Source organism: Physeter macrocephalus, chromosome 4 (assembly GCF_002837175.3).
Source record: "Physeter macrocephalus isolate SW-GA chromosome 4, ASM283717v5, whole genome shotgun sequence".
Classification (NCBI taxonomy): domain Eukaryota; kingdom Metazoa; phylum Chordata; class Mammalia; order Artiodactyla; family Physeteridae; genus Physeter; species Physeter macrocephalus.
In genome coordinates this window covers 145572072-145585231 of record NC_041217.1, presented here as the reverse complement: position 1 = coordinate 145585231, position 13160 = coordinate 145572072, and the positions used below count along the sequence as shown (strand labels likewise).

The 13160-nt window shown below is 49.8% G+C and overlaps 2 protein-coding genes across 2 annotated transcripts in view; one reads left to right on the top strand and one right to left on the bottom strand.

The window, feature by feature from the left end:
- Nucleotides 1-2904: 2904 nt before the first annotated feature.
- Nucleotides 2905-3687, bottom strand: LOC102982339 (transcription initiation protein SPT3 homolog). The gene is made up of 2 exons (XM_055083975.1): nt 3131-3687; nt 2905-2974 (listed from the first exon to the last, which is right to left on the bottom strand). Exons 1-2 carry the CDS (start codon nt 3685-3687, stop codon nt 2905-2907), a joined length of 627 nt encoding a protein of 208 aa, XP_054939950.1.
- A 3743-nt stretch (nt 3688-7430) lies between these two features.
- CYP4B1 (cytochrome P450 family 4 subfamily B member 1) overlaps nt 7431-13160 on the top strand; it is a 22192-nt gene continuing 16462 nt past the window's right edge. The window contains 1 exon segment of the mRNA XM_024119869.1: nt 7431-7610. Coding sequence (XP_023975637.1) covers nt 7431-7610 — 180 coding nt within the window.

The window sequence follows — 13160 nt, the reverse complement described above, 5'->3', positions numbered from 1 at the left end:
GGACCGGGGCACGAACCCGTGTCCCCTGCATCGGCAGGCGGACTCTCAACCACTGCGCCACCAGGGAAGCCCATATATGATGTTTTGATATTCTTAGTTTTTCTGTTCCATTACATGAGTACATTAAAAAAAACATTACTAGAGCTTTAAAATGTCTTGATATCTTATGGGGGTAAATCTACTCTTATTCTTTTTCAAATTCCTCTGGCTATACTTAGCCCTTTATTCTTCCATAAGAATTTTAGGATCAGCTCATTAAGTGCTATGGAAATTCCTGTTGGGACTGTTTGGAATGGCATTGCTTTAGGAAGAACTGCCATTTTGTAATGTTAAGTCTTCCCATCCCTGAATTTGGTATATTTCTCCATGTATTACCTCTGTACCTCAGTGACTAGTGAGAAAAATATTAGGTTTCCTTCTTTAATGAGCTCACAGAGTTTTGTGAGAATCAGTGGAGATTATGCTCAGGAAAATCTTTCCAAAGTCTGCAATTCTGCTCAGGAAAATCTTTCCAAAGTCTGCAATTCTGAACATATTTGTTGCAGCCTTGCCATGTTATTAAGACCAAACAATTTCCGGACCCTATCTCTCTGAGATGAAAATTCATAGAAATGGGGGACAGGAAGGGAAGCTCCACATTCACAGGCCTGCAAAGAGTAGCACACACTGCTGAAAGGAAACTCAGAGGAGGGAATCACAGAGGAAATTGGCCATGGACAAGATCCCAAGCTTTTCCATGGAAACCTGGGTTCTCCTGGCTACCAGCTTGTTGCTTCTCTACCTACACGGGACTTATTCACATGGGTCTTTTAAGAAGCTGAGGATTCCTGGGCCAACACTTCTGCCTTATTTTGGAAATATTCTGGCCCACCATAAGGGTATTTGGGATTTTAACAATAAAAGTTTTAAAAAGTATGGGAAAATGTGGGGGGTTTATGATGGTCGACAGCCTGTGTTGGCTATCGCAGATCCAGACATAATCTAAAATTTAAAAAAAAAATCATAGAAATGGGCCACCCCTTTTGCTGACAAATTTCCTGTGCTTTTTGTTTTTCTCTCTTAATTGAATCCAGTAAGCACTTATCTACCCAACTGTGGAGCAACTGGTGATCAAGCACTGCAGTTGCCCAGGACTTTCTTGATTTTATCACTGAAATTTCTGTTCGCTGGGAAACCTGTCAGTCCTGGGCACCCTGGGATGGTTGGTCACCGGGTTCTGTGCTGAGCCATGGGCACCCAGAGAGGTGAATTGGATGTACCCCTGCCTTTGAGGAGGGGGGAGGGTTGGAGGGTGAGAGGAGGGAGACTAGTGAATAAACACACTTAGATACAACACTCTAAGTGCAGGAAGGGATCACGAACAGCCAAACAGTAGTGCGGGGGTGGGGGTGGGCTCAGGGAGGGCTTCCTGGAGGAAGTACACTGTGTACAGAGTACCTGGAACTAGGTAGGCAAAGGTTGGGGGTTAGAGGAGAGAAAGAAACAGTCTTGCTTTTCTCCCAGCTGCCTCCAGACTCTCAGCCACAATTTTAGGCTAACTCTGCTCTCTTTCCAGGCATCAAACTCTTTCAAATATGATGTCTTAGAGCGAGATGGGACCTTGTCCAACCCCCCATTGAACAAATGGGCAGATTGAGGACCTGAGAAGGAAGCCACTTACCCAGGATCACATAGGGAGTCCACGGTGGAGGTTGGCCCAGAATTCAGCTCCCAGCACAAAAGGCTGCCTGGCACACCCCAAACCGTTTATTCCTGAAACCCTATCCTGGCCCCTTAGCCAAAGGCCTTCGAGGCAGAATCCTGGCTTGCCTTATGAGGTTGTGCATGAATGGAACATGGCCAGCGTGCAGGCCTCCTGATCCTGCTCTGTCCTGCCCACATCCCATAGCCCGAGCCATCTCCCTCCACCTTGCACATACCTAGGCCTGGGCACCAGCCAGGGGCGGCTGGGATTACTCTGAGGCAACTCTATCCCAGTGAGACAAGCTGCCCTCCTACCTGGGTTCCTCCAGAGGGGAACAGAAGCCCTGTTTACCTGAGGTCACACTGCCAATGGGTCTAGCTGAGGGAAAGCGCTGAGTCATCATCCCTAGTAGGAGAGGGAAGGGAAAAGTAGGAAAGAAGAGAGGAAGGAGAGAGGGTGAGAGACAAGGAAATTGGTCTTTTTGGAATGTCAGATGGAGTTTTCTCTGATGTGCCAAACACACCCCTCCCCGCTATGTGTTCTAAAGCAATTGAGAAATACTCATATCTCTTTTCTTGGTACCTGGGAAACTGGGTATTTACACAGGGTTCCCAATTTTCCTGACTCCCCAGGACCAGGCTGGTAGAGCTGACCATTGACTCAGGGTCCACTAAACTAATCAGGGCAATAAAATGGGAGTAGCACATACATTATTTATTTATTTATTTATTTATTTATTGCCTGTGTTGGGTCTTCGTTGCAGTGCTGGGCTTTCTCTAGTTGCGGCGAGCAGGGGCTACTCTTCCTTGCTGTGCGCGGGCTTCTCCTTGCAGTGGCTTCTCTTGCTGTGGAGCACAGGCTCTAGGCACGTGGGCCTCAGTAGCTGTGGCACGCGGGCTTCTGTAGTTGTGGTTCGCAGGCCCTAGAGCGCAGGCTCAGTACTTGTGGCGCACGGGCTTAGTTGCTCCACGGCATGTGGGATCTTCCCTGACCAGGGCTCGAACCCGTGTCCCCTGCATTGGCAGGCAGATTCTTTTTTTTGCTGAGAAGGTAAACTTGTATCTTATTTTGCCCAAGGAGGGGAACAGAAATCACCTTAATATAGTATTGCCTTTCCTGTTGTCGCAGTCACAGTCACATCAGCAGGCCAGAAAAGCCGTCCCATTCCTGCGGTAGGCACTTGTGAATGGGGAAAAGGGGCCAATCTTGTGGCCGTAGCGTCAAACTGCCTCTCTGATGTGACAGGGCTGGATGGCATTGCTGTGAGCCTCGACACCACAGGCCGCGGTGCTCTTTTTTCTTTTCCTTTGTTTGGTTTTAGCTGAGTCTTGTCTAGCACTCCCATTCCCTAGGGATCCTGATGTGGTTCTCCCTGAGAGCTGTGATCCAGATGATGGAGCGCTTGGTGTAGGAGGAGGTGTGTTCCCAGGAGAGTCTGGGTAGGACCTCAGGCAAGATCCCTCAGCAGAGCTGTGATACTGGATGAAGGTGGCAGAAATGGCATGGCTGAAGGGGTCTCCTGCCTTGGTTACCACGTCCTGCCTCATGAGAAGAGCCAGATCCACTAACTGTGCCATAGTTTCGTACGCTAAATATGCTAAAATTTCCATAGCGACAACATTGGGCTTTATCTCCATACTGCTGCAGTCCAACCAGTCTCGAAATTTGGAGGCTTTTCTGGAGAAACTTAATTGCCTACTTTCACAGAATTCTGCATATTGAGCTGAATCCATAATTCTAGTTTGTCTTTCTGCTCTCTCCATTCTTTCTTGTTTAACTTCATCAATTTCATCATCTTCAAACATTGCCAAGAATTCTCCTGATTGGTCAATAAAGTTGAGAAAGTCTTGTGCGATTTTTTGTCTTTTGTTCACATTATTACTGACACTCAATTTGTCTTCCAGAAGATCATCCTTGTCGATGCCTTTGACAATCTTTGATTTGTAGTCTCGGAAAAACATGTACTTTAGCAGTCTTCTAAGTTTTTTCTTATCTTTGTGCATCAAAAACAGATCTTCAGCAGAGATTACCCTTGCTCCCCGAAGTTAGAAACTTCAGCAGCTTGCTGTAACAGGTTAATTAAATGAGTGTGTACTACATCTTCTACCAAAACTGCTGTTTCATGAAGAGGCCTCCTAGAATCACCTAAAGAAAACCCATATATTTTGGCAAGATGCACTTTCTCCAACCACAGCTAGATTCATCCAAATGCAGTGGCACTGGAGAGCCTGCCTTGCATCAAACTCTGCAATTCTGCTGCAAAGCTTATAGACTTCCCTGTTCTTCCACTACTTGAAGTGGCAGTAGACATTGGGCTGGCTGCAGTTATTATTCATCTGTGGCTTAAATGGACAGGTCACTTGCTGGCCTTATTCCAGACAGCTCATCTCTGTTCTAGGAACGCTTGTAGACCCGGCTGCGCGTCGCGCGAGGAGAATGTGGGGTTAGAGATGGTTCGGTTTCGGCGGCGGCGGCGGCGGCGGCGGCGAAAGGGGCGGGGCGGGTGGGGGGCTGAGCGTGTCTAAAGGGAAAGGGTGGCTGGGCGCGGACGGGGGAACAAGATGGCGTGAGCCCGACTCTGTGGGGCGGGGGTGAGGAGGTGGAGGAGGGAGGGCTACGAACGCCCCCACCACTCTCCGGCAGGAGGACTCTTAACCACTGCGCCACCAGGGATGTAGAATTAACATGTAGGCCCCACCCCCTGCCTTCTGACCTCTGTCATCTCAGCCCTGCCCACGCACTCAGTTACATAACCAGGAGGCACAGAGCCCTAGGTCTTAGCTTGGGTCTCCCCAGAATGCAGAGCAGATGACTCACCCCAGAAAATAGGAGTGGTGGGTGGCTGCGAAGAGTGACCAAGGGAGGAGGCAAAGCCAGTCTGAGGTGTATTATACAGCTGGTTACCCCTGGGGGCAAAGGGCTCAGCCCTGCCGGACGCTGAGGGACTATTAACACCTCAGTATTGCTTGCCTGGGGCATGGGAGGGGAGGGTATTTGTTTATCCACTAGCTCCTGTTCTTCATTGGTCATGTTGGGGTCCAGGGCAGCCCACCCCAGAACATGCCTCAGTGGCATACTGATTATTTTGAATTGAAGTTATTTAAGAAACAGTCCGTATGTAAGGGGGACACTTTGACTCTCCTCTCTGTCTCCCTGAGAGCGGGAAATAAATCTCCCATGTGAAACTTGCCCTCCCTGTACGAGGATGTAGAAGGATGCCCTTTTCCCCAGAGACAGGGAATTCAGGGCTGAGAGTTCACCTCTTTACTGATTTGCTACCCAAGCCCAAACCTGGCTTAAATCCTTTGCTAATAAAGCACCCAAACCTAAGTTTCTTTGTCCTGTCAATTCCTCTCAAATTCACTGTCTCTTTGTCTAAAAAGCATAAAAGTTTTGGCTTGCTTTGGCCACTTCTCAGGCCCTATTTCTATGAGACCTCTGTATGCACGCACGAATCATATTTGTTTCTTTTTCTCTTGTTAATCTGTCTTGCATCAATTTTATTATTAGTCTAGCCACAAGAACTCAAGATGGGTAGGGGGGGAAATTCCCCTTTGCCAACAGTCAAATGTTGCCTCATAGGTGTCAACTGTCTGGTCCAACCAGGTGTGTGCACCTGTGCTGGCATGGCTGTGCAGACCCCTCTGGGTGTCCCACATGGCAGCTTCAGGGACGTCCTAGGGCAGAAAACTGAGAGATATGAGAGAGGTGAGGTGCCAACAGGCTACACCTGTGTGCAACTGGCTGCTGTAGAAACAGAGCACAAAGGCGGGCAGAGAGGCAATGAGATGGGGCATAAATGCTGCTGGAAAAGAGGTACCATCATTTGCCCCCTGGAGAGCACAGAGCATTGCCATTATCTCAGGATCCTCACCAAAGCCCCGTGACACCATCTGATTCACTGACAGGTGACAAACGGAGGCACCAAGGGCAGCAGGGTTTCATCTGAGGTCACCCAGTGAACCACAGAATTGAAACCAGAGCCCACATTTCCTCACCCAAGGGTCTTCAGTCTACTGGGCTTACACACAAGTGATCTTCCCAGGAACAGAGTCACCTGGCAGGCAGGGGAGTGCTTGAGTTCTGGACCCAGGCTCCTGGGAATACTGGGAGAAGTCTTTTTTGGAGGGGGGCCAGAACAATGTTAGAATGTGAGCTTCTTGTCTGTCTTGTTTATCATTTTATTTCAAGTACCCAGTGAAATATCTGGCACATAGTAGGTGCTCAATACATACATGTTGGTGAATGAATGAATCAGTTTGATGACTGATAGGAGAAAATTGGCACCACTGCTGGCTCCTCTTCTCTTGTACACAGATCTCCTCTTTGATGTTTATCTTCTCAGGCACTGACAGATCTTTGTTCACTTGCTGTATGTAACTTAGGTCTGCTGGGTTTTATCTGTTCTGCTCCCTCACCTCTTTTTCTCCTCCCATTTGCCAAGACTATCCCCATATTGCCCAGGGATGCGTCTCTTACTCATTTCTTTCAGAGTGTTACTCAGCTCGCTGTTTTACCCAGAACCTAAAGTACCACACCATCCCAGGTGGAAGCGCTGGGGTCTGGCATCCTTGGAAGATCAGGGACTCTAAGACAAGTCCTCCTCCATTATGCTGCATCCTTAGCTGTCCCTGTGGCAAAGCCATCCTTAGGGTGGATCAGAACACCTTGGAAGAAGACTCCTCCTCTCTCTGGTCAGAGCCTGCAGAATAACCAGCTTCAGTCCAGCCTAGCCCCTCACACTCCTCCTGCCCTCCCCATCTACACACTCCATACTTCCCTCCCCTACTTCTCACACTTTCAGGACCAAGGTACTCAGCCAAAGCAGGTTGGGATGGCCTGTGAGCAAATACAGCCCAGGTGGAAGGAGTGGGGCTGACAAAGATCAGGAAGCCCCGGATGCCAGGGTGAGGAGCCATCTCCCCTGCCTCCCCCGACTCACTTTGGGCACTGACTGTAGCCCAAAGTGAGTAGCAGTGAAAACCGGCAACGTGCACAGAGCATTGCCATGCTCTCAGGAATCCTACCACCACCCCATGAAGAAGGCCATCTCTCCTCATCACCCTGAAAATAATGTTCCCAAGTTCAAGTCTGTACTATGATCTTGGGAGTGGAGTTGGCGTTTTTCTGACCCTAGCTCTCCCTTCTGGGGCTAGAATCTTGCCCCTGAAGATGCCTCACAAAAAAAGACTTAAGGATCATGAGCCTGGCATAAATGCGAGCTCTCCCAGTGGTCCATGTTGAAGGGGACAGTGGAAGCTCTCTTGCAAGAAAGCACAGGCAAGTTGAGCCTCAGTTTCATTATCTGGAAAATGAGTTTAAAGAGTGAGTACCTATGACCTCCTTGTTGGGGTTAAAAGAGATAGTGTGTAGAGAGTGCCTGAAACATCCAAGGTAGCTTATCTGAAAAAGTAGTCATTATTATGCTGATGATTACACCAAGAATTGCCTTCTGGTTGCTCCTCTAAGGAACCAAATAGGGAAACCCATTGCCTCATTTCTTTGAAGCCCACCATCTAGTTTTTCTTCAGTTGAGTTTTGGTAGAAATCAGCCAGGCTGTCTCCTCTGTTGTCTGTGCATTTGAGGGCTGTTGTCTCTGCCCTGTGGAGCTCAGACTAGCCTGGGCTGCTGCCAACAGCAGGGCGTAGTTGGAGTGGGAGCTGGCAGGGTGCCTGGGTTCATAGTATAAGGGAACTTGAGGGCATCAGGAGGCAGGTGGGAACCTGGGTGGCTGCGACTTAAGCCATGGTGCCTGTTTTGCTCTCCCCGAGACTCTCCCAGCTGAGCCTGTGGGCTTTTGGACTGATCTTGGTCTTAGGCTTCCTCAGGCTCATTTGTCTGCTGCTGGGGAGGCAGATGATGTCCAGGGCTATGGACAGCTTCCCAGGGCCCCCCACCCACTGGCTCTTCGGGCATGCCCTCGATGTAAGTGACTAGGAGGAGGATGGAGGAAGAAAACAGCCTCCTTACCTTCAGCGAATCTGGCCTAAACCCCTGGGGGCCGTGGAGGGAGGCGCTGTGCTTGGGCAGAGGAATGGGGCCCTTGGAGCTGTGGTTCCCATTCATCTTTCCCACTGGGTCTCCCCCTCACTCTTGTATGCCAAGCTGGCATCAGGCGGGGGTGGGGGATGGGGGCACTTAAAAGCTGGGACCCAAGCGGGCCATCATTCTGTCCCATCGTTCTGAGGCCCATTCTGCTAAGGACTCGGGGATAACATGGGAAAAATACCCCTGGATAGTCTGATACAACTAGGCAATCTTGTTTAGAGCTTAATCAGTGTTCTCTTTGTTCTGTGCAGTATAAAGATTCCTTTTTTTAGGGCAGAAAATGGCAGTGAAGGCAGGGACGAGTGGTCTCACCTGAGAGACCTCCAGACCATTTAAACAGATGGTGACCCCAGAGGTGGGGTCCTCCCTGCCATGCCTATGGATTGGATCGGGAGCCAGACATCTTCCTGGGATCAGATTCTGACTCGTCCTTCCCAGTTATCTCAGGGCAGCGGGGACCACTTTAGCACACATTGTCAGGAACAGCTCTTAGTTTCCTGCCTTCATGCGGATGTAGACCAGAGTTTTCTGGACACAGGGCAAGGGACAGCTGCATTGGAATCAACTGTGAGAAGCAGATTCCTTGGCCCCCAAGCTCTGAAGACCCTAATTAACATATTGGAAGTAGGAGTCTGAATTAAAAAACGCCCCCAAGTGTTTTGATCTGCGGCCAGGGCTGGGAACTCAGGTACAACTGCCAGAGATTAAGGCTCAGAGAGAGGAATAATGACTTCTACTACCTCCTGAGTACACTTTTCCCACAAGCAGTTTAGAGAATTGCCTTTCCTCCATCATTGACACTAGTGGTGAGCTTTACCGCTAGGTGAGGACTGGCCGGGCTTATTCTTGCCCGTACAAATAACTACCCTCTCAGGATGGCCTAGTAATCTACCTGCATCCTGGAGCCACCCAGAAAAGGACAGGATGGGTCTGGGAGATGAATCAGACCCAGGCTCTGCTCTCAAGGAGCTTACTGTCTAGGGGGGAAAACAGACACCAGAGCCTTCCTTGCCCCCAGGCTGCTGGGGTGCCTCACCAGCATTTCGCATCAGCCCCAGGCTTGGTATCTCGGCACTTGTCCCATAGAGTTTTCATCTTCGGTTTACTTGTTCATCTTCCCCACTTGACCATGACCCCTGGAGGATGGAGACCCAGTCTGATTCTTCCCTGTCCCCTCAGGGTCCAGCACAGAGCCTGCCCAGAGTAGGCATCACTGGTTGAACAGACAGTGAACGCTAGAGAGTAGGGCGGGGTACCGATAGAGGAGACAGTGATGGAGAAGACAAGTGGGGGGGCCAGGAGGTGTTTGGGGGGACTCTGCGAAGTACAGGGAAGTTCCCTTCCTGGGAAGGTTGAGGTCTGACCCTAATGTGGGTATGAGAGGTATTTAGGAGACCTTCAATCCCTTTCCTCTCATGTCTCCTCCACTTCTCCTTGCCTCCATCAAAGTGGGATTTGCCATCAGCCTGTGGGCTTCCCTGGGACGGAGACCTTGCTCCCCCACCCTCATATCAGAGCCAGCTGCCCTCTTCCCCCCAGATGCTCCTGTCCCCACCTTGAGAGGGCGTGGAGGACCTGGAACACAGCTTAGCTCTGGCTTCTTGGCTCTGACACAAGTTAGAGGGTCTTGGCACCAGGAAGGGTGGGCAAGTCCTGGAGGGGTGGTTTCTCTCAGACACTACAAAGGTTTCCTGGGGAACCATGGCGGGCCCAACACCCCTGCATTCCTCCGAGGATTGGCACCTCTGTTCTCAGCTGTATGGACTTGTACCGTTTCATTCAGGATGTGATCAGTCGGTACAGCATAACTGCAAGTTTGATTCTCAGACCTAGTGGTGATGGAAATAGGAAAGGAAGGGCCCCAGGGGCCAGGAAGAACTGTCTATCAGGATTAACTTCTCCCTTCTTGGCCTCCAGTTACAGTCTGTCCTCTACCTGTCAGTCTCCTCAATTCTTAGAATGTGTCACCTTGAGGCAGGGTCATGTCCTAGTCTTCCAGGGCCCGCATCATTTCACTCTGGGGCCCAGGGAAGACCTTGCAGGTTGTAGGGGCTTAGCCATACTGTTGGCCAGAAGATGGGACCCCTGGGAGGGGCCCGTGACTCTGGCCTGTGTTGGGAAGGGGTAAGGGAGAATGCCAACTTCAAGCCCAGGAAAGGTGATCCCCTGAGACTGTAAAGCCCTCTTCCCTGGCCCTGCTCATTGCTGGGACAGTTCCCTTGACCTTGTGCTAGGTAGTGAAGAGCACTGGTCTGGGGGTGTGGCTTATTTTCACTCAGCAGACATTGATCATGGGGCTTCACTGTGCTTCCTCTCTGTGTTTCCCTTTCCTTGTCAATAGTGTGGAGAAAAGCATTTTGACCTTGCTGGGTTAGAAAAGGATCAAAAGAGATAAAGTACAGGTACTTTGCAAACTGCTGGGCAGATAGACATCAGGTGCCAGTCATTGTAGAGGGATTCTTGCTGCAAAACACACTGAGGCGTTTGCTTTCTTCATCTTCTTCCTTCCTCCCAAATCAACCTAGTTTTGGGGAGCTAGATAAGGTCCCTCCGTCCCCAAGCAACTAGTGTTGTCTGATCAATTACTCTGGGTCTGGCCCTATGTTGAGGCCAGAGGAGGAAGAAATAAGACTAGAGCGGGACCTAGAGGAACCCGGTCTGGTAGAGACAGATAACACAGCACAGTGTTCCAGATCCTTGGGCCCAGGGAAGGGTTGCTGAGGTGAGTTCTAGAAGATCTGGATGGAAGTGCAGAAGGAAGGGAGGAAGATGATACCTGTGCAAAGGGAGAGACTGGAAAGAGTGTTGGGTGTTTAAGAAATTAATTTGTTCAACAGATATTTGTTTCTCAAGGTCTAGTATGTGCCTGTGTTAGTAGCTCTGCGCTGCTGGAGGGGTGAGAGGGAGGGCAGAGTGGAGAGGGTAAAGCTGAAGTAGGAGGGGCAGATCACATGGGACCTCGTAGGCAAGGTCAAAAGGCTTTACTTTATCCTGAGCACAGCAGGAAACCAGGGAAGGGATTCACACAAGGGAGTGACAAGCTCAGGTTTGTGTGGTAGAAAGATCACTTTGACTTTGGGGTGAAGACTAGATTGGCAGAGACTAAATCAGAGGCAGGGAGAGCAGGGTGGAGGCTGAGGCAACGATCTAGGCAGATGCTGATGGAGTGAGCCAGTGAGATGGAGGGAAGTGAGAGGCAGAGCATGTTGTCTTGGTATCGTGGCTGTGTGTGGGAGTGGAAGTATTAAGCCTCCATCGTAGCCACATGTGAGGGTATCAGTGAGGTCCCGCTTCATGCAGTAGGAAAAGGGGGGCATAGGATTGCTCTGGGAGCTTTGTTAGACTGTGACATCAACATAGCTGGATCAGAGCAGAATTTGGCAAAGTCACTTAAAGAGAGAAAAGTACCCCTTGAGCGTCAAGACTGGGTTGTAACCTGGAGGAATCAATTTTTATGTCTAGGGGTAAAAATGTGGAGATTTGAGACCCAGGAAGAGGAGGCTCTGGGGCTGGCAGCACCTGTCAGTGTCCGAGCACGGGAGCCTTGGATTCTGGATTTGGAGTGTTTCATGGCAGGACCCACCCCCCTGGGAACTGCTACCTTTGGCTCTCTCTAGTTCCCATTTGCTGATTCCAACGTAAAAGTTACTTGGTGGATCTGCAGGGGAGAGGGGCAGCTTCCACAGGGCATCCCCCTTAGTATTAGTATAAATCTTGGGGAAAACGTCATTTCATGTTTCTGGCTGGTATCAGCATGGATGGTGTTTCCATTCCCAGGTAGGGGAGGAGGGGCAGATTTGGGGGGCAAACATGCTGTGTTCACGTTCAGAAATGCTGGGTTTGAGGGGCCTGGAGGAAGTCACGCAGAGATGTCCAGGGGGTGGTTGGTCATGTTTCTGGAGCTCAGAGAAAGGTAAGCTGGGACGAGCAGTCCATTTAGGAACCAGTGTCAGGTAGATAGCAAAGGAAGCCCCGGGAGTAGGTGAGAGCCTCCAGGAAGAAGGTGCAGCATGGGAGGAGGCCAGGGGCTGGATTTTGGGGAGCCTCAGTCTTTGATTAACAAATGATAGGTGAGGAGCTGCTGAGAGGGGGCATCAGGAGAGGTGGGAGGACATCCAGGAGAGAGCTCCAGAAAGAGGGAGGAGTTGACCATGTCCCAGCAGAGTTGGAAAGGAGGGGGCCGAGGCAAGAGCAAGTGGTAACAGGGAGGCAGCTCTTGAAAAGTTAGGTTATGGAGGGAGGACGGCAATGGGGTGTTAGCTAGAGGAGGAAGCAGAACCAAAGGAGGTATTTTTGGTTTTTGAAGTGTGAGAGACTTGGACATGTTTTTTTAATTTAATTTAATTTAATTTAATTTAATTTAATTTGCTTTACAATGGTGTGTCAGTTTCTGCTTTATAACAAAGTGAATCAGTTATACATATACATATGTTCCCATATCTCTTCCCTCTTGCGTCTCCCTCCCTCCCACCCTCCCTATCCCACCCCTCTAGGTGGTCACAAACCACCCAGCTGATCTCCCTGTGCTATGCGGCTGCTTCCCACTAGCTATCTATTTTACGTTTGGTAGTGTATATATGTCCATGCCACTCTCTCGCTTTGTCAAAGCTTACCCTTCCCCCTCCCCATATCCTCAAGCCCATTCTCTGGTAGGTCTGTGTCTTTATTCCCATCTTACCCCTAGGTTCTTCATGACCGTTGCAGATCGGTCATGAAGAGAAGATCGGAAGGAGCTGGTAGAGAGGGTGGAGTCTGTGTTAGGAGAGAGAGGTGCTAATTGATGGGTGAGGTGCCTGACACAGAGGGTTGGAATCGAAAGGGATTGGCCTTGGACAAGCCCTGGATGCCTCCTCTACTGGAACAGGAGGGAAGGTGGGGAGGCTGGGAGGAGGCAGGTGGTTCTTCAGGTCTGGTGGCTGACTTTAAGGGATCTCCTGTCTGATAGCTTCTATTTTCTCTGTGAAGTAGAGCAAGACTGATTTGCCGGGTGCAAGGAGCAGAGGTGTGGAGCGGACAGTTGAGGAAACAGAATTTTTTGAGGAGCAGATAGTGGCCAACGCTATGGGGTTTTCTAGAAGGTGTTTCTGCCAATCTCTGCTCAAATATCACCTAAGAGAGGGCTTCCTTATATATACTACCAAATGTAAAATAGATAGCTAGTGGGAAGCAGCTGCATAGCACATGGAGATCAGCTCGGTGGTTTGTGACCACCTAGAGGGGTGGGATAGGGTGGGAGGGAGGGAGACGCAAGAGGGAGGAGATATGGGGATATATGTATATGTGTAGCTGATTCACTTTGTTATAAAGCAGAAACTAACACACCATCGTAAAGCAATTATACTCCAATAAAGATGTTAAAAAAATAAAATAAAAAAGAAAACTCATTGTATAAACAGCAAAAAAAAAAAAAAAAAGAGAGAGAGGGGG